The sequence below is a fragment of the Delphinapterus leucas genome, chromosome 7 (genome assembly GCF_059928025.1).
Source record: "Delphinapterus leucas isolate spDelLeu-1000000601 "Yukka" chromosome 7, BTC_Dleu_Yukka2, whole genome shotgun sequence".
NCBI lineage: Eukaryota > Metazoa > Chordata > Mammalia > Artiodactyla > Monodontidae > Delphinapterus > Delphinapterus leucas.
In genome coordinates, this window is record NC_143135.1 from 5,301,454 (window position 1) to 5,321,700 (window position 20,247).

The window sequence follows — 20,247 nt, forward strand, 5'->3', positions numbered from 1 at the left end:
CGTCTCTTCTTATTAGGGCACCGATCCCATCACAGGGGCCCCACCTCCTGACCTCATCTAACCTTAATCACCTCCCAAAGACCCCAGCTCTAAATACCACACACTGGGGGTTAGGGCTTCAACATATGAATTTGAGGAGACACCATTCAGACCACAGGAGTCTGTCAAATCTCACTGGAAGGTCATGGCCTAGACCAGAGTCTGCTGCTCTGCCCTCAGATTTGTCACAGCAAATCCCTCACTCCCCTACCCTGGCTGGTGGTTACTTCCTGGAAAACACAGAAACCCCCAGAGGAAATCTCCCCTCATTCTCCCACCCCCAACTCTGCAACGCCCCACCCCACATCCACACGCGCCACCCCCGGTGACAGCGCCATCAAGGGGATCATCCTGTAAGCACCCAGCGTGTCCCTGGACCACCCCTCTCTACCCCACCCCACCCGTCAGCCATCACCCATTCTCTGCTTCCCTAGAGCAGCAGAATTTCTTGAAAGAATCATCTAGGGTGGTGGCTCTCAACCGGGCCGATGTCATTCCCCTGGGGACGCTTGGCAGTGTCTGGAGACCTTTTGGGTTTTTGAGGAGGTGTGTCCCAATAAGAGAGAGGCAGAAGGAGATTCGACACACACGGCGAGGACAGAGGCGGAGCTGGGAGGGCTGTGCTAGGAGCCGAGGAGTGCCAGCAGCCACAGAAGCCAAAGGGGCCAGGGAGGACCCTGCCCTGGAGCCTGCAGAAGGGGTGCAGCCCTGGCAGCACCTGGATTTCGGACTTCTGTCCTCCGGGACTGGGAGACAGTAACCCCGCCATTTCCAGCCACCACGGTTGCGCCGTTTGTTAGGGCAGCCACAGGAAACTCATCCGACGGGTTTGCAAAGCATCTTACAATCGTTTTATTCTGCGTTTCGCAATTGCTCTGGAGGTTTTTGGACATATTTTCATTTGCTTGCGGGTTATTCAGGCTGCTTACCGGTTCCATTCAGTTTAGTTTTGTTTTTTTGTTTGTTTGTTGTTTGGCCGCGAGGTGAGGCTTTCGGGATCTCCCCGACCAGGGACTGAACCCGCACCCTCGGCAGTGAAAGCGCAGAGTCCTAACCGCTGGACCGCCAGGGGATTCCCTAGTTTGTTTAGTTTTAACAGGTTTACTGAGATACAATTCACCCCTTTGAAGTGCATAATCCGATGGTTCCAGGGAGGTGGGCCTTGTTGGTCACTAGCCCCTGCACCCTGCTCTTAGACTGGACTTGCCAGCCCTGGCTTCCCTTCTGGTGTCTTGTGTGGCTCCCGCTGGCCTGGTTCCAGTCACAGCCAGGGATGATGCCCACGATGCCAGGGGGTTCTCACGCTCTGCCTGGAACGGCTCTCCACAGCCCTTGGCCGTGGGTGTTTTGGTCCCTTGGGACAGGCTGGGGGTTGCTGGGGGGGACAGGGTCAGACCATACATGAGGGATAGCGGTGGGGCCTGAGCACATTCTGCTGCTTCCCAGAACCTAGCAGGTGCTCAAGAAAGGCTCGTGGAAACATTAGTAGCCAACACTTAAGAGCGCCCGATTTTGCGCCAGGAGCTATGAAATGTCTTGTCTATTCATTCATCTTCTCATGTGATCCTCTCAAGAACCACGACAATTAAGTGTAAATGTTACCCCAGGGAGGCTCAGGGAGGTTAAGTAACTTGCCTAGGGTCACACAGTAAACAGGAGAATAAGGGAAAAAAGGAACGAGGTGTGCCGCCCTGCAGCCACAGGTTCCCCAGCCCGTCCAGGCTCTCTCTGCAGCTGCCAGGGCCCCTCCCTCTGCCCCAAGGATGCCAGTCGGGCACATTAGGAGAGTGCAAATGAAGGAGCCCTGCAGGGTGGGGATGGGGGCATAGACATGAGGACCTGGTGCGGGGGCCTCGGTGGGCCGAAGAGCCCTGCAGGCTGAGGGCGTCCTGGAGGAGGCTGTCAGGGTCCCACTGATATTTTCATCCTGTAACCTTTCTCCTTATCAGGTAACTTTCTGCCAGGCCCTCCCAGCGATCACAGAGCAGCCCGGAGTTGCCAGACCTGTTCCCAGGCCAGCTGTGCCAGGTCGGGTGAGGCAGCTGCCGGAGGTGCCGATGTGTAAACCAGGAGGAGGCCAGACTAGCTGGAGCTTCGGTTAGGTCAGCCCGGGTGCCACTCCACTGCCAGACGTGGGCCCGCGGCATCTGGTGGGGGGCTGCGCAGGCTCCTGGGAGGATTGGCCGTCAGCAGAGGCAGGGGTGAGATGGGCCAGGAGCAGAGTCGGCACATGTGAAGGCAGCATGTCAGGCGAAAGGATCCAGGGTCGGAGCCCACACCTGCGGGGTACCTGGGGTCCCGGGGTGAGGGCCGGCAGCACGAGCTGTGGGGAGAGGAATGGGATGTGAGGCCACAGGGTGGGGGGCCATGGTCCTGGGGCCTGGCTCAGCGCAGGGAGGTGGGTGCTGCCCTGCCCCAGCTGTGCACGTAACCTCCGGCCCGTCATGCTGTCTAAGCCTCACTCCCCCCGCCCCCCCGCAACCCCTGTGACACCCAGGAGTACCCTCGGAGGAGCCGTCCATCCCTGGCCTCTGCTGGCCTGGCCGCGGGGGTAGAGGCAGACCCTGTCCTCCCTTGAGAGGCTCCCCAGGCTGGGGGAGGAGGTGACGTGTGGACAGACGGGGGCCAGCCAGGCGTGGCCCGGGCTGTGATTGGGATGTGCCGGGGAGTTGGGACGAGGGAAGCTTCTTCGGAGGTTGTAGAAGCAACACTCACTGTTCATTTCTGATTCTGGAAGCATTGGATGCTCACTGTAGAAAATTTGGAAGCTGCAGAAAGATGCTGAGAAGTCAAAAAAAGTGCAGGGCACTCATTGATGCTGGTGAGGAAGGGGCTGCAGGGCCACCAGACCTGGGACTGAAGCCACCACGTAGCAGCTGTGAGGAGGGCAAATCGGATCACCTCTCAGAGCCTCGGGTTGCTCTTTCTTACAACGAGGTAACAAAAAGACCTTTGAGGCTTAAATGAGACGATGCACGCTGAGCGCTGGGCCCCAGGCGCCAGCTCTGCTTCCCCTCCCGCCTGTGTTCTTGTGCCCACAGAATAGATCCCACATCCCTATGTGAAGGTCCTGTCAGGCTGCTGACCTGCCCAGTTGCACCTTGTTTCTCTAAATCTGCCCCCACAGGGCCTTTGCTTGTGCCGGCCCCTCTGTCCCGACGCCTGCCCTCCGAGGGCCCTGCCCTGCCCCTTTCCCACTGCAGTCGGGGCCTCTGCTGGGTCTCCAGCCGGCCTCTCCCAGGGCCTGCGGCACCAATTCATTTATTTGTTTTTGTTTTGTTTTGTTTTTAGTATATATTTATTTGGCTGCGCCAGGTCTTAGTTGCTGCACACAGAATCTTTTAGTGGCAGCATGAGGGATCTAATTCCCTGACCAAGGAGTGAACCCGGCCCCCTGCATTGGTAGCACAGAGTCTTAACCACTGGACCACCAAGGAAACCCCACCAGCTCATGTTTATAATTATCTTGTTTTCAGTGTCATTATTGTTCCATGTCTAGACCGTGAGCTCTGCACAGGCTGGCTAGGTCTGCCGTGGTCACCTCTGTGGCCCAGGTCCAGCCAGGCCCTGCCTGGTCAGCAGCCAGGGTCCCTAGTCAGCCCCACCTCAACGAGCACCTGGGATAAGGAGCAAGGGCCAGCCGTCCCGCTCCAGGGCCCCTGGGGATGCGGCCGACCTCAGCCCCATTCAGCCGTCTGCCTCCTCATTTGACTGGGCAATGGTGGGGCTGGGATTTGGCCATGCACAAGCTAAGCCTGAGGCTGTCCCCAGGCCCTCCAGGTGTGCACAGTGAGGACACAGACAGTGACAGTGGAGAAAGTCAGGGAACCCCTGCCCTGCTTGCCTCACCTGGGAAACGTATGATTGAGCTGGGGCCACGGTCCCTCGACAGACCTCAGGACACCTGGGTGCCATAGCTCACCCCAGACTCCTCCACTCTGGGCCTTGATTCAGCCCTAGAGAGGCTCTAGGGAGCCATGGACAAAGTTAGAGCAGGGCTGATCGGACCACGAGCCACTTGAACCCAGCAGGGAAAGCCAGGTGAGAAAGGTGATGCTGGCACTGCAGGCAGAGCTCTGGTTCAGCCTTGCAACTTGGAGGCCTGAAGGGGCTCCAGGCAACCCTGGACTGAGGGTGGGCACTGCCAGTGGTCAGAGTTGGGCCCAAAGCAGCCCCAGCCAGGCACAGCTCCTCCAGGACGCACTCGGGAGGAAACGGCCCCCTGCCCCTCTTGGCCCGGAGCCTGGGCCTAGGACTGACTTCCCTCTGCCCCTCTGCAATCTGGGGCAGGGGTCTAGGTGGGGCCACCCCTGGGCCCGGCTGTGGGTGGGCACAGCTTGGGGCCCGTTCCAGCCCAAGACATGGTGGACAAGTTCTTACTGAACACCTACTGTGGGCCACGTCCTCCCCCAGGCCGTGGGATGGGGGGAGGGGATGGACAGTGCCGGGAATGAGGGCCTCACTGCCAGGCGGAGGGAGGTCGTTCTGCAGGTGTTGCCCAGGAACATGCCCAGTCTCTGTTCCTATCTCCCCATACTCCTCAGCTTGGGTGGCCCCCTGAGCCGGGCACCAGTGCTTTCCCCGTCTTATGGTTCCTAAGAATAATAACCTCAGCGGCCAGGCCTGTGCTGTACATGCCCATGGAGGAGTGTTGTCCCCACTTCCCAGATGAGGAGACTGAGGTTCAGACGGGAGGAGGGGGAGGTGCCGATGGGGCCCCCGGCCCACAAGGTACCCACGGGGGACGTTGAGACCCATCTCACTCCATGGCCAACGCTCTGAGGCAGAGGTCCTGGGCTCAGGCCTGTGGGATGCTGCTGGACTCTGAGGACGACTCACGTCCACACACAGAGAAAGAGAGACAGAGGGACAGAGACGCAGAGAGACAAACAGACAGACAGAGACGCAGAGGCACAGGCAATGGTACGGTTTCGTGGCCCCAGCTGGGGTGCTCAGAGCGCTTCCTTGCTCAAGGTCCAGGCAGTCCCCCCCCAGAGGCCCTGCTGGGCTCCTTCTTCCCACCCCCATACCCCATCCCTCTCCACTCTCAGCCCCACTGGGGCTCCCTTGGGCGTCAGGCCAAAGCCCAGATGGGCTCCAGGCCGCAGTCAGCCGTGCCGCAGGCCTTCCCATGGACGCCACGCCAGGGTGAGCCCGCGGGCCAGGCGGGGGCAATTCCAGGGCAGCTCAGGCCCAGGGAGAGTCGCTGACTTTCTCGGGACCTCTGTCTCCTTGTGGGGACTCCACTGCACAGGCAGCTCGAGGACTCTGGGGGAGTGGGCTTTGGGGTGATCCTCGGTGGGGCCTCACTGTCCCAAACTCCAGCTCATGCCGCTGGACTCGGCCTTCATCCGGAAGGAGCCCTTGGGCCCGGGGCACATCATCGCCCCCTGGAACTACCCCCGTACCTATCCCTGGTGCCCCTGGTGGGCGCCCTCGCGGCAGGTGATAGAGAGCCTCCTCCATCCTGCCCCCTGCCAGTCCCCCCAGACTCGTGGCCTCACAGCCGCCCACAGAGACAGGAAAGAGGGGCACCAGGTGGCTAAGAAGGCCTGGTTCCCATCTGGCCCACCATCCCCAGGCTGTGTGACCTTGGGGCCGGCAGGGCACCTCTCTGTACCATATTCTTCCCCTGAAGGTGGAGTAAGGCCGGCACCTGCCCTGCTGGTGTGAGGACTGAATGGAGACGGGGAGTGGCTACAACTGGCCGCCCCCTCTCCCCGCCCCACCCCGCCCTGCCCCACCCCCCTCTCCTCTCCCCGCCCCGCCCTGCCCCTCAGGGAACTGCGCGCTGGAGGTCAGCGAGAGCACTGAGAAGGTCCTGGCCGAGGTGCTGCCCCGATACCTGGCCCAGGTGAGGGTGGGCCTGCTCCTTCAGTATCTGCGTCCCACACCCGCACCCCTGCCGGCAGGAGGTCCTGCAGTGTCCCCTGAGCCGTCTGGCCCCCCTTGCAGAGCTGCTTTGCCGTGGTGCTGGGCGGGCCCGAGGAGACGGGGCAGCTGCTGGAGCACAAGTTTGACTACATCCTCTTCACAAGTGAGGGTGGCCCCGGCCAGTGTCCTGGGGGAGAGGGACATTGAGAACGGGATGGAGAAGGCCGTGGAAGGAGGAAGTGGTGGCCAGTGGGGTGAAGCATCCCAGGTGGCAATCAACCCAGGCAGGCGGGCCTGGCACGGTGGGATCCGGGGGCAGCAGGGCAGGGGGCATAACCCAGTGGGTGAGCCAGGATGGGCTGGGAAGGTGGTGCCTGAACAATCTGGCCAAGGGCAGTTGAGGCTTGGGGTCAACTCTCATGTCCCCAGGGGGCCCCCGAGTAGGCAAGGTCGTCATGGCTGCTGCCGCCAAGCACCTGACGCCCGTCACGCTGGAGCTGGGGGGCAAGAACCCCTGCCACGTGGACGACAACTGCGACCCCCAGACCGTGGCCAACCGCGTGGCCTTCTTCCACTATTTCAACTCCGGCCAGACCTGCGTGGCCCCCGACTATATCCTGTGCAGCCCCGAAATGCAGGCTCGACTGCTGCCCGCCCTGCAGAGCGCCACCACCCGCTTCTACGGCGAAGACCCCCAGAGCTCCCCAGACCTGGGCCGCGTCATCAGTGAGAAGAATTTCCTGCGGCTCCGGCGCCTGCTGAGCTGTGGCCGCGTGGCCATCGGGGGCCAGAGTGATGAAAGCGATCGCTACATCGGTGAGTCCCGCCCTCCCTGCCACTGTGCCCGACTCCCAGCCCACCCCAGCTAAGGCCCCTCCACGCTGGGGGCCACAGCTGGGCCCCGAGTCTGGGCCCAGCCTGTAACCTCGGGCCCTGAGGCTCCCCGACCCCACTGCTAGAGCCCAGCCTGGTCCACGGCTCTGGTGCCACGATTCTGTGACACCAGTGTTCCGCGTTGCCGTGTCTGAGCCTGTGACCCCACGACTCAGCCCTCTGGCCCAGGCTCTGGATTCTCCAAGCTCAGACCCCAGAGTTCTAGGGCTCAGGTTCCAAACTTCAGCCCCAAGATCTGCTGCTCCACGGGGCCATGACCCCAGGTCCTATGAGCCCACGATTCCTGGTTCTGAATTTCAACAGCCCGTCCTGAGCACCCGCTACGCTGTGAACAAAGCAGCCCCAGTCTCCCGGGCCGAACGGCTCAGAGGGTGACGCTGCTCCCCAGCAGGCTGGGACCCGGGACCTCAGGTCCGGTCACCCTCTGACTGTAAGACCAAGGCTGAGGGGCTCTCTGGGCCCCACGGGCCCCGGTCAGGCTGGGGAGCCCCTCAAGGTCACTTCCTGGGGGCTGTGGGGAGATCACCTTCCCCAGAACGTCCCTGAGCCTGGAGCCCTGGGTCCCGGGGCCCTGCCTGCCCGAGGCCCCACCCGTGGGGCTGAGCCGTGCCCTGTGCCCGGGCAGCTCCCACGGTGCTGGTGGGCGTGCAGGAGACGGAGCCGGTGATGCGGGAGGAATTCTTCGGGTCCATCCTGTCCATCATGAACGTGAGGAGCCTGGACGAGGCCATCGAGTTCATCCGCCGTCGGGAGAAGCCCCTGGTCCTGTACGCCTTCTCCAACAGCAGCCAGGTGGGGCTGGACAGAGGTGGGAGCAACAGAGGGGCCCAAAAGGGTGAGACCGGTCACCTCCCCTTTCCCGGCCCACTTGTGAGGGTTAGCGCAGCAGGTGCCTCCAGTGTGACTATAATCCAGGCCACTGGACAACGGCTCCCTGCACACAGGTGCCTGGCAGAGACGGGGGGGGGGGGGGGGCAGCGTCAAGAAGCTGGCAACACGTGGCTGGCCAACTGTCGTCTGCCCTGGCCAGGGCAGCTCCCGCCCGGACGAGGAGGTGCTCTCTCTATCTGTCCTGCCCCGGGGCGGCCCTCTTGTCCTCAGTCATGCAAAAGTTCTGTGTGGGCGAGCAGAGCCCCTGGAGGGGGACGGGGCAGAGCAAAGGTGGGACCCGGCAGGCAGAGCCAGGCTGGCCGCCATGGAGCCTGTGCACTGCTGCTGCTGTGACTCTCGGTGCCGCTTCTCAGGGCCACGGACTCCCCTCTGTGAGCTCAGAGGGGCGACACTCACTGGATCAGCAGCGGCCCCTTTGGAGGCAAGGAGGGCTTCATCTACCGGACTCTGCCGTCCCTGCCACTAGGGGGAGTCGTTGAGCCCTGCCCTCCTTCACCCTCCAGCCCCCAACTCCCAGGGAAGCTCAGGTTGGCACCCCAGACCCAGGAAGGCCCAGTTTTGCCTTCCCTCACTGTTGATCCAGGCCCCAGGCCTCTCAAGGCCTCAGTTTCCTTATCTGCAAAATGGCTCTTAGAATGGCCTGGCTTTCCCTGAGCTCCCTGCTGGGCGGTGGGCTGCCGCTGAACGGGCCCTCACTTCCGTGCCCATGCAGACAACAGCAGAATGGGCAGCTACCACAGCAAGTTCTCCTTCGACGCCTTCTCCCACCACCGCGCCTGCCTGCTCTCCCCCTCGGGCCTGGAGAAGCTCAAGGACATCCGCTACTCGCCCTTTTCTGCCTGCAAACAGCAGCTGCTCAGCTGGGCCTTGGGCAACCAGCGCTGCATCCTTCTGTGAGCACCCTGTCCATCTCCAGTGCCCCATCCCCACGACCCCCCTGTCCTGCTGTTTCCCAGGTGCTCAGTGGCCCCCCAAAGGCTGGTGTCCTGTCCAGGAACACAAAGATCCTGCTCCTGGGGCTTTGTCTGAACAGACCCCTGGCTGGGCAGGACCTCTGGGACATTAGTCCAGCCCCTTTCAGGGCCAAAGTCCTCTCTGCAGCCTCCTGACAGATTTGTTGACCCTCTGCTTGAACATATCTGATGACAGAGAACTTACCCCCAAGGTTGGGCAGCTCTGGTGGTTAGAAAAGACTCCCTCACGTCAGATCTATAAATAAGCTCCCAAAATACAGAGTGATTTCTAACAGCTCCAGTCACACCTGGTTTGGGGAACTGGGTTTGTCTGACCTGAAGTGATCTGATCTTGAACTCAGGTCTGGCCAGTCGCTGGTGTTGGCCTGAAGTGCGTTATTTACAAGGACTCTGATGGTGTGTGTGGAATCGATAGGAAGGAGTGCAATGGTTGATTAGTGATGTCTGCTATGGGCACAGGAGGGGGTTGTGCTCATGCTGGCCACATCGTCATCCCTGCTCTAATCTCCCAGAGAGGAGAGGTCAGGGCGGGCAGAATCTAAATCTGGTCTCTTCGTCTGACACATGGGAAAACAGATTTAGAGCCAGGATAGGGCTGAACTGAGTTTATACGGTAAAGCAGGGCAGAGCTGAGTGACAGTGGGATTTATGGTCTCGTGGCCCTCCTCTGGCTCACACAGAACCCTACCCGTCCCTGCAGTAGCTCCATCACCTGGAAAGCTTGGGTTTGCGTCAGTCCATGGCCATATTGTTACTGGGTGCCTTTGGGAGTGTCCCTTAACTTCTCTGAGCCTTACCTTGTAGAATGGGGTTCCCACCTCCCTCCTACAGTTGGTGTGAGTGTTAAATGGAATCATATGTGTCTGGGGCCCAGGGGCCCCCACCCCAGACATAGTAGAGTCCAGACTCTCATGTAAGTTAAGCCAGCATTGGGCAGAGGTACTGGCTGCCGAGGTGCCCCTGGCCACACACCTCCCAGAGCTTCCCAGGGCTCTGTCACAGTCACAGTTTTTGTGACAGCAGCCTCTGCTTGTCCAGCAATCAGGGCACGCTGCTGTCCCAAGGCTTGGGGGTGGTCCCAGGGTCCCTTAGATGCTGGTTCCACCCTGGGAACAGGCCACAGTCCAGAGTGGGTCATTAAGAAAAACAACAATATGGGGTGATTCCTCCTCCCACCCCCACCCCAGGACACTAGGCCGGCAAGAAGGAGTGGGAAGGGTGGTCCCGCGGGGCATAAAGGAACACCTGATATGAGGGCGCTGTGAAAGGCTGACAGGAGGGGGTGAGCAGAGGCCAAAGTGGGACTCAGAACCCGGTCAGGATGGCAGAGGGACAGGCAGGGGCTCCAAAGCCCCTGGACAGGGACTTCCCTGGCAGTCCAGTGGTTAAGACTCCATGCTTCCACTGCAAGGGGCGCGGGTTTGATCCCTGGTTGGGGAACTAAGATTCCGCATGTCACGGTGTGGCCAAAACCAACAGTAGCGGCAACAACAAAAAACAAAGTGGCCCTTGGGTGTGGATCCCAGGTCACGTGGCTCTCCTGAGCCAAGACTTACAATTTTGTGGGATGGTTCAGGTTCTGACCCCGCTCTGGGCCTCAGTTTCCTCAACTGCAGTGAAGAAGTTGGACCTTTGGATACTCACGATGCCTCTGCCCTCCATCAGGCCAGGGTCTGCTGTGCATGTGTCCGTTCTCCAAGCTTGCACCTGCCCCTTTGCTCCCTCACTCCTCACAGCTGCCCGGACCCAGGAGGGAGCCTCATTCCCATTTCACAGGCAGGAGCCAAGGCCCAGAGAGGGCACTGACTCCCCAAGTCACAAAGCTTGTCAGGGAGGGGTGTCAGAGCCAGTGGGGGCTGGGGGCCCCCTCTACTTCCTGGGGCTCAGAGGTGTGACTCAGCAGGCCCACCTCCAGGCTGTTCTCACTGCTGTGGCTCACACACACGTTGGTACACGCAGCACAGACGTGAATACACAAATCCTCAGACACCAGCGCACACACGCACGAGCTTGCACACTCAGTTGGGATTGGGGGCTGCTGTTCCTGGGAGCTCTTGCCCTGGCTCCCAGATGCCCTTCCATTCTATAAACACTTTCTGAGGGTATGGAGAAAAGGGGAGCCTCCTATACTTTCTGTGGGAATATAAGTCAGTGCAGCCACTATGGAGAACAGTATGGAGATTACTTAAAGAAACTAAAAATAGAGTTACCATATGATGTAGCAATCCCACTCCTGGGCATATATCTGGAGAAAACTTTAATTCAAACAAATATATGCACCCCAATGTTTGTAGTGGTATTATTTACAATAGCCAAGACATGGAAGCAACCTAAATGTCCAACGACAGATGAATGGATAAGGAATGTACAATGTAATGTACAAATGTACAATGGAATATTACTCAGCCATAAAAAGAATGAAATAATGCCATTTGCAGCAACATGGATGGACCTAGAGATGATCACACGAAGTGAAGTAAGTCAGAGAAAGGCGAATATTATATGATATCACTTATATGTGGAATCTAAAAATTAGTACAAATGAACTTATTTACAAAACAGAAGCAGATTCACAGACATAGAAAACAAATTTATGGGGACTTCCCTGGTGGTCCAGTGTTTAAGACTCTGTGCTCCCAACGCAGAGGGCCCAGGTTCGATCCCTGGTTGGGGAACTAAATCCTGCATGTATGCCGCAACTAAGACCCGGCACAGCCTAAATAAATAAATAAATTTAAAACAAAAACTAAAAAAACACACAAATTTATGGTCACCAAAGAGGAAGTGGGGGAGGGATAAATTAGGAGTATGGGATTAACATATACATACTATCATATATAAAATAAAAACAAGGTCCTATTGTATAGCACAGGGAACTATATTCAATACCTTGCAATAACCTGTAATGAAGAATTAATTTTAAAAATTAAAATAATTTTAAAAAGAATATATATATAAAACAATATTGTAAATCAACTATACTTCAATTTAAAAAATAAATAAATTTAAAAATATATATATATATATACCTTCTAAGACGGGGACGCTGGACCCCAGCCAGGGGAAGTGAAACTTTCCAGGACCCCCTAAGGCTGTCCTCCCCAGAGCTGGGGGCCCACCACCTCCTGGCAGGAAGCATTCTGGTCTCCAGCAACCCCCCAGATAGCCAGGGCTGGTGCTCAGACCCTTCCTTCCTTCCCAAGAGGCCCAGCACCCAGAGAATCAGCAGAATCCCGGCAGCCTGCGGGGGCCTCTCAAAGACTGCGGCTTCTGCCTTAGAAAGCAGGGCCTCGAGGCCCCTACCCTGAGCGAAGCGGGGAGCAGGGACCCGGAGGGAGGCAGACACCCCACTGACTCGCTCCACCACCCCTGGCCAGGGGGTCGGCCGAGTCGCTCAACCTCCCAGAGCCCAGGTCCAGCCCCACGAACAGAGCGAATGGTAGCTGCCCTCCGTTTGCGGCGCCAGGGCCGTTGCCCATGAAGATTCAGTGACCCCACCCCCCCCAGCTACCCTACTGAGGTACCAGCAGGCCTGACAGGTCCCACAGCTCCACCTATGGGGGTGAGCAGGAGAGCAGGAAAGTGCAGGTGAGCCCAGCCCTCACGAGGAGTTGCCTGTGATCTGAGCAGCTGCAAAGAGGGCTGGCCTGGAGGGAGCCCCAGCTGCTGGGCCTGGTTCTGGAGCTGGGCTGACACCTCCTGGGAGGACTCAGCCTGGTCGTGAAGAAGGCCTGGGACCAGACGCCTGGGGGAGGCCCAGCTTCAGGGCCCCAGTGCTGGCACACAGGAGGCACTGGTGACCTGATGGTCACTGCCCAGCAGTACCTCTCTACTCAGGGACCACTGGACCACCCTCGGCTCCTGGGGAAAGGACAGGACTTGGGGCCACGTGCAGGGGGCTTAGTTTTCATCCTTTCCCCCTTGTCCCTTGAGAGCAGCAAGAGGAGAGTGGGCTCAGATTGGACACCCCCCAGGTTCCAATTCCAGTTCTGCCTCTAGTGCCCTGGGTACCCTTGGGCATCCTGTCTGAGCCACAGTTTCCACATCTATAAAATGGATCTGAGGGTCATTTCCAAAACAAAGCAAGTTGAATCATTTGAGTCATACCTGTCCCTGAAAACGATCAAAAACAATGAAATATTTAGAAATTGTTTAAATCACCAAAGAGCTGTAAAGCTGGGACCCCACAGCTCATAGTCCTTTAGGGTAAAGGGTGACCCAGGAGTGACCCTGGTCCTCTGAGGGCCGCAGGGACAGAAGCATGTTGCTGAAGGGATGGAGGGAGGGGGATATTCCTCATCTGGGTGGCCACCAAGGCACCATCTCAACAGGCAACTTGTGGTGGCCTGGTCTGGTGGTGGCCCATGGCTCAGCCAGTGGTGGATTCCAGGCCTGCCCTCCCTTGGCTGGACACCTGGGCAATGAACGGCCTGCACTTGGCAGCCCTCCAGGGCTCTCTCTGGGGGAGTAGTCTTCATCTCAGGCTTTAGAGAGTCCCTACAAGCAATTTCCCAAAGCCTGGTGCAGCTCCCCAGCGGGAGCCCCAGCTGGCCCCAGGAGGCGGGAATGCTGAGATTCCCAGAGGAGGGACCAAGGGCAAGAGCAGGGGTGTGGCCGCAGGACCTGGACTCAGTGGACCACGGCAGCAGCAAGCAACAGTGTGAGGTAGAGGCAGGCAGGGAGACCCCAGCACTACTGACCTCTGGGTGGACCTCAGCCCATCACCCACTCCTGCCCCCTGCTCTCTACCAACTCAGCACAGACACTTCCTGCCCAGGGATCTCCTGGCCCATAAATACCCATCGTTCCAGGAGGTGCACATCCCAGCCCTGGTGGCCCAGGCAGCTGAGACCTGCATTGACAGGTAACCACCCCTTCTTCCCTAAGGCCCCTGCACCAGCTCAGAGGAGCATGGGGGAGGGGCAGGAAGGAACAGGAGTCGCCTGGAACCCGACACTCCACAGCCAGCTCCTGTGACACCGTCCACTTCCCCTGCTGTGCCCGGTTTCCCCATCTATAAAATGGGAGCACAGCCCTCTTGCTATAGGGAGTGTGCCTAGGTGAATCCATCTTCCCAAGTCTGGGCCCCTTTTCTCAACTTGGGAGAAAGAAACTCCTTCTCTCCAAAGGGAGCAGAGAAATGATCTCCTCAGAGAAAGGCAGGGGAGGACAATGCTTACCCTCAAGGGAAGGGTGCCAATGGAGGGACTGCAGGCACCAGGAGGGACCAACCTGGGCCACTGGAGGTGCAGGTGGGACACCGCTGAGCAAATATCCAGCCACGGCTTTGGACAAACAACCGCCCCACCTGGCTTGGGCCCCTCAGGCCTCAGGGAGCTCACCACCACCAGCCCAGCTCTAAGCACTGGGCGTTGTGCTGGTGCCAGGGTTCCCTAAGCAGGTCCACCCACCAGGTGCGCCACCCCACACGGCGATGTGCTGGCTGCTGGTGCCCTGAGAGGCCCTGCACCAGGGCCACTCACGGCAATGAGACAGCTAGCGCCTACCTGGCCTGGCACTGGCTGCGGGTCCCAGGGGAGGTGCAGAGACTCAGCTTCTCCACCATGCCTGTGCTGCTGGCCAACCCGGTGGCCTCAGCCGCCTGCTGCCGCTACGTGGGCCATGACCTCAGTCATGCCTTCACCGGGTCCTTCCTCAGGTGAACATCCTGCCCTGCTGCTACAGCTCCCACTGGGGAGCTGCACAAGGCTTTGGGAAATTGCTTGTAGGGACTCTTTAAAGCCTGGGATGAAGACTACTCCCCCAGAGAGAGCCCTGGAGGGCTGCCAAGGGCAGGGCTGCCAAGGGCCCCCACCTGCTAAGCTGGTCCAGTCCCTCCACCCGGCAGGAGGCACCCTTCTGCCTGTGATGCCCATTCCTCCCTTTACAGTTTAGAGAAATTCAGATTGATGTCACCTCCTCCAGGAAGCCCTTCCGGATCCCAGGCTGAGACGGGGCCTCTTCTGGGTTCCCCAGACCTGGGGCTTGCCTCAGATCATCCCCCCACAGGCTGTGTTTACGCAACCACTGTTTATACCTTCCTTCAGTGGATACTGGCTGAGCCCCACCTCTGAGCCCCATCTCAGGCCAGCTCGGGTGAGAGAATGGGGTACAGGACTGAGGCGCTGTCCTCAGCTTACTAAGGACAGAGAAAGGACTCAGTGACCACAAACCAGGAGGCTAAATGCAGGGCTGGGGGCTACACGAAGCATCTAACTTGGTCAAGGGCAGTCAGGGAAGGCTTCCGGAAGGAGGCGGGATCTCAGCCAAGCCCCAAAGGGTGAGTATAAGTTAACCAGGTGGAGAGGAGAGGAGTTCCAGGGAAGGGCCCAGCAGGTACGAGGCCTGAAGGCGAGACCAGCACAATGCTTGGAGGTGTGGCCGGCGTGAGGAGGGTCTGCGGCGGGTGGGCAGGGCCAGGCCGAGGGTTTGGGGCCGTGCGAGGGGGCAGGCATCCACATGAGCCCCTGAGCTGCTCTGTCCCTCCTGCAGGGTCTCGGGGGCTTCACTCCTGTCAGCGGCACAAGGCTGCCCTCCCCCGCACCACTCACACACTCTGACCCTCTGATCACTGACGGAGACTGTCAGGGGCTGACACTACATCTTCGCCCCTGAAATGCCAGGGCCAACGCGGATGACCCACACGAGGTGTCAAGGGCCAGAGACCTGAACCAGCTGCTGGGGCCCAAGGCCTCGGGCCGGCCTTCTACTTATCCCAGACCTTCACAACACCATGGCCTCACCTGGAAGGCACCTACAACGTTTATGCCACGCACCTGCGCCACCACCCATCTTCCTTGTGGATGCTGAATAAGAGACATTTTGAGTGATTTCTCCCACAATTAAAAAATTTATTTAATAAACTTTTATATTATATTCACTATGTGTCAGGCACTGTTTCAAGCACTATTAGCTGTTTAATTTAGGCTTCAGGATAATAGGAGGAGATAGAATAATCCCTATTTTACAGACGGGGAAGCTGAGGAACAGAGAGGTTAAGTGACTTGCTCAAGGTCACACAGCTAGCAAGGCTTTGAACGCAGGCTTCACTGTCTGTGCCCGTAACCACTAGGGTACACTTCCACAATGACAAGTGCCTTTCTAAGGCGACTGGTGTCTCCATTTCTAGACACAGAGCCAGTTGGCATCTCAGCAGACACCCTGTTGCTTTGATCGAGGAAGTGAAGGAGCAAGTGGGCAGGGCCATAAGTGAGCGGCATCTCTGAGGCAGTCCCTGCTGGGGTGGCCCGCACTGAGGCCAGGGCAGAGGTCAGCCCCAGCAACCTTGTCCTTGGCTCTTCTCCCAGGACTGAGAGTTCGAGCCGCTGCGGCCTGGCGCACCCATCTTCCAGATGTTCAGCGGTGAGGACGTGCTCTATGGGGGGGAGTCCACCATGGACCCTGTGTTCATTAACGAGCTTGCCTACTACAAGGAGGGCATTGCCTTCCTCCAGACTGAGAAGCTCACGTTCTCCGTGCCTGCCCTGCCCGCACTGGCCTCCACCCCGCCAGGGTCCCTGATCCAGGCACACCTGCCCGGCATCAGCCCTCCCTTCTGAACAGTGGGTCGTGAGGCACAGTCTCGAGCCCAGGCCCTCCCTTTGCCACCCACTGTGTACCATGTTTCTTGCCATAGCCCCACACCTCCCTGCCTCAGTTTCCCATTCTATAAAATGGAAGATGTCCAGGGGTCCATGGTTCATGTCCTCTCACCTGCATGGCCCCTCTCTGTGACCTTAGGATCTGGGGCAGGTCTGGCTCAGGGTAGTCTTGGACATTCTGTGTGTACTGGGGCCGGGGGTGGCTGTCTCTGTGCCCACGCTTTTTCATCAGTGCCCAGGGGGAAGATCCCATAGTGTGTGTGTGTGTTGGGGGGGACTTGGAGAAGTACTGTCCTGGGGCCAGCAGAGGGGCTTCCAGAGGAGGCTGTGACCCAGAGCAGGGCTCCAACCCCTCTGCATTCCCAGGGCCAGAAAGTCGATCTCTGTGTGCCCGTGTGTGTGGGTGTCCAGGCGTGTGCCTGCCCCAGGTGCTCCGTGGTTGTGTGTGTGTGTGTGGGGGGGGGTGTCTGCACACACATGTGTTTCTGAGAGCCTCAGTACCTTGGGCATTCTTCCAGGGGGATCCATATGTGGCTGGTGGCACAGCCCAGATGTGCATTTCCAGGTGTGTAATGAGCTCAGGGCTCATGGGGTTTCAGGGGGCATCAAGGCTGGGGAAGGGGTGCAGCTCTACAAGGCTCTCCCCACCCAGGACGGCCGTCCAGGCACAGGGATGCAGGGAGGAGGTGCAGGTAGGGCAGGTAGGGCAGGCGGAAGTCTCCTGCACCACCCAGGACAGAAGTCAGTGTCGGGGAGGGAGCGGGCACAGGGTCTGCATCTGGGGTCCCCTCAGTCCTGCCCCAGGCATTCTCTGCACGGTGTCCACAGCAGGGCTGAACTGGATGGGGTGGGATGACGCCTGGACACAGCCTCACACTTTCCATGCTCCACCCCCGGGGCCCACACCCCACCCCGCCCCCGTGTTGAGAGCATCGCTCCTGCCTGACAGTGGGGCTGGTGGAGCCCAGAGCTCCGTCCTCTCCAGGCATCACTCTCTGGCCCCTCTACACCCCCGCCGCCTGGCTCAGCCATCTCCCCGCGGGCACAGCTGCCACGCTGACCTCTGCTATTGAGCAGCGAGATGAGAAGGTGGGAAGGATATGGGGGCACCAGGGACAGGCTGGCAGGCAAGATGGATGAGGGGGCAGGGGGCCAGCAGGCACCCCTGGCAGGAAGGGCAGACTGGCCAGGGAGGAGGCTGTAAAGGGAAGCGTGCCTGTGTGCATGGTGTGTATGTGTTTGTGTGTGTGTGTGTGTAAGAGGAGCTTGTGCACATGTGCACAGGAGTGGTGGCAGGTCACCAGGTCTTGAGTTCGTTTATGCATTTGGGCTGACATGTGAGTGTGCCCACATATGCATGAGCATGTGTGTGTATGGGGGGGTGTCCCAGCACACGGACCAAAGGCGTGTGCAAGCACACACACACATCAGGAGCCAGCAGAACCCCGGACCCCTGGGAGTCCGGGCTGAGGGGGAGCCACTAGGACTGGTGCAGATCCCCCAAACCCCTCCACCACCTGCCTATTTCTCACCTGCCCCACTGTGCATCTTGGGACAGGGTGGCACCTGGGGGCTGCTGGGACCCTCCATCACAGGCGCAGAGAACTCTCCCCCATCTTGCCCAGCAGCAGACCCCAGTGCAGGTGCAGCCTTCCTCCCAAAGCTGGCAGTAGGTCTATGCCAGGGGTCGGCCCACGCTCTCCCCGAGGGATTCCTCCCAGCCTGGCAGGCAGGGACCGGGGGCGCAGGGGGTGGAAGCAGCAGGCCTCCCTGAGCTGAAGGGAGGAGAGGTCTGCCCCCGACATGCGACATGTGGCTCTGGGAGGGGCCAGGGTGTCACACTTGAGAGGAGCAGCCCCTCTCTGCCCCTTGTTAGATATGGCTTCTGCCAACCCCTTGTTCCCAGTGCCAGACTCTGGAGGAGGTGCGGGGGTCCAGCTGCCTTTGGGGACCCCAGTCGAGCATGCCCAGTTCGGTGTGCTCTCACCTAGTGCTCCGGCCTGGGGGCTAGCCTGCGATGCTCCCTCCTGGAGTGGGCTAACCGGGCTCTAGTCCGATGACCCTCCTTGCACCACGTGGCAGACACCAGCTTCGGGGAACCCCCATCCTCTGCCTTCCTGACTGGAGATCTGTGTGTTCCCTGAATGCCCAGCCCCAGACAGGCAGGGGCCGCCTGGGGAAGGTGTCTGGTCAGGACATGCCCCAGAGGCCTCTGACCTGGGCCAGCGTCCCCCCCTGTGGGGACTGTGTAGGCACCATCAACCAGGATGGGGACAGCTTACGCCCCCCAGGCTGGGCCAGCCCATCCCAGGCAGAGGCGATTATGCACTTAGTTCAGTTGGGGAAACTGAGGCAAAGAGATGTCAGGGTCCTGCCAGCGTTGCATAGCTCATCGGGCTGAGCGGTCAGGAGGACCTGGCTTCCTGCCATCGAGTCCTGGGGCTCTGCCTCTGCTGGTACTTGTGGCTGCTGCCCGCTAGCCTTTCCTGCTCAAGCTCCCTGGGGATTCCACACCAGCAGCCCCAGGTCAGGTGTCTGGGTCCTGGGGAGAGAGCTTCGCCTCTGCCATTCAGCCCTCCATGCTCCTGCCACCACCGCAGACCCCTGACCTCCCTGAGGCCCTGTCAGCCCCGGCCCCTCCAGTCAACCAGGCGTGGGCCCCTGCAGATCACCCAGCCTGTCCTCGAGATGGGCCCCTACCCTGTGTCTGGCCCATTGATCAGGAATGGCTGGGGGGCTCCTAGCTGGGGAAGGGAGGAAGCCAGGAGGGGGGACCGGGAGAGGGAGAGGAGACTTTGTCACGTCAGAGCCTTCCCACCTGCCCTCCTCCCCCACGGCATCGCGCCTGGAGCTGCACCAGCCCAGCCGGGGGCCTTGCACAGTCCAGTACGAGGGTGGCTTGGAGAAGGGGCTCTGCACACCCCAGAGCCAGGGTCCTGCCTACAGAGACCAGGTGCCCGGCTTGGGTGGAGAGCCAAGACCTGGGCGATCGAGGAGGGAAGGCCAGTCCTGCCAGGAGACTGGGGACTGAGTGAGGGCCCAAGAGCTGAGCCGTGCTGCCGAATGGACCAGGAGACCGGGAGGCACTGACCAGAGGCGGGACACGCAGGGACCCCAGCTGAGCCGCCCTTCTCCAGGAGCCGGAAGTCCGGGCTGTCCCCATGGCAGGTAAGGGGCAGGCGGCCAAGGGAGCCCCATGGGTGGGCTTAGGCTCTGGGGTGAGTGGGGTGGGGGGCAGGGACTGGGCGTGGGGACCAAGGAAACGCCACTGGACCCAGGGCCTGGGCAAGAGCATGGGGCAGGGGCACCCCAGGCTGAGGCCTCAGATCCCCCAGGGCGGGGTCGATGGGCTCACAGCCACCCAAGTGCAAATATAGGGGTGCTGACAGGCAGGGAGACACAGCCATTTCTGGGAGGTGAAAGCCTTATCAGACGTTGGTGAGCATGGGCCTGGCTCTGCCCCTCTCTGGGCCTCACCCCTTGAGGATCAAGGTTCGGGGGGGCTGGACAAGGAACCTCTAACTTCCCCTCCAAACCTGACTTCATGCCGGTGGGAAACTGTCAACTCCTGACCCCAAGAGGTGCTGGCTTTTAGAGGAGCTGGGCAGAGGACAGGGTCCTGCCCAGAGTTATTGAGGGTGCTCAGGGGTGGCACATTGACTGGGATGGGCAGGGTGTAGGCTTGTAGAAGACTTGGAAGCCAGTAACCAGCCTGTGAAGCCCCCAGGACCAGCAAAGCCATGAGCCTCCCCGACTTGGGATGCATCACCATGGACCCTGGGGGCTGGCATCGGTTACCGGGATGACGTACATGCTCCAGCAGGACGGCTGGGTGATGGGCAGCTGCCCATGTGATGGCCTGGTCTAGGTGGTGGGGGGCATTAGCCCATCCACCCTTCATGCCCCTCTCAGTGAGACCCACCCACCTCCAGGCTACAGAACTCCCAGGGGCTTTAGTGAGGTGCCACTTCTCA

At 59.8% G+C, this 20,247-nt stretch overlaps 2 protein-coding genes across 2 annotated transcripts; both read left to right on the forward strand.

The window, feature by feature from the left end:
• Nucleotides 1-5,830: 5,830 nt before the first annotated feature.
• On the forward strand, nt 5,831-8,595 carry ALDH3B2 (aldehyde dehydrogenase 3 family member B2). Its single transcript, XM_089914216.1, has 3 exons — nt 5,831-6,729; nt 7,433-7,861; nt 8,411-8,595. Exons 1-3 carry the CDS (start codon nt 6,333-6,335, stop codon nt 8,593-8,595), a joined length of 1,011 nt encoding a protein of 336 aa, XP_089770342.1. The 5' UTR covers nt 5,831-6,332.
• Nucleotides 8,596-13,238: 4,643 nt separating this feature from the next.
• On the forward strand, nt 13,239-16,297 carry ACY3 (aminoacylase 3). The gene is given in 7 exon segments (XM_089914217.1): nt 13,239-13,337; nt 13,430-13,536; nt 14,074-14,328; nt 15,287-15,379; nt 15,381-15,422; nt 15,802-15,881; nt 15,987-16,297. Coding segments are annotated over 7 exon segments (921 nt in total). The 3' UTR covers nt 16,232-16,297.
• Nucleotides 16,298-20,247: the final 3,950 nt, after the last annotated feature.

Bases quoted from the DNA above. Each gene is read 5' to 3' on its own strand.
- ALDH3B2 (XM_089914216.1), top strand. From the start codon at position 6,333: ATGTCCCCAGGGGGCCCCCGAGTAGGCAAGGTCGTCATGGCTGCTGCC. The intron at 6,730-7,432 runs GTGAGTCCCGCC...GTGCCCGGGCAG, and splicing joins TGAAAGCGATCGCTACATCG to CTCCCACGGTGCTGGTGGGC. The intron at 7,862-8,410 runs GTGCTCTCTCTA...GTGCCCATGCAG, and splicing joins GCTCCCGCCCGGACGAGGAG to ACAACAGCAGAATGGGCAGC.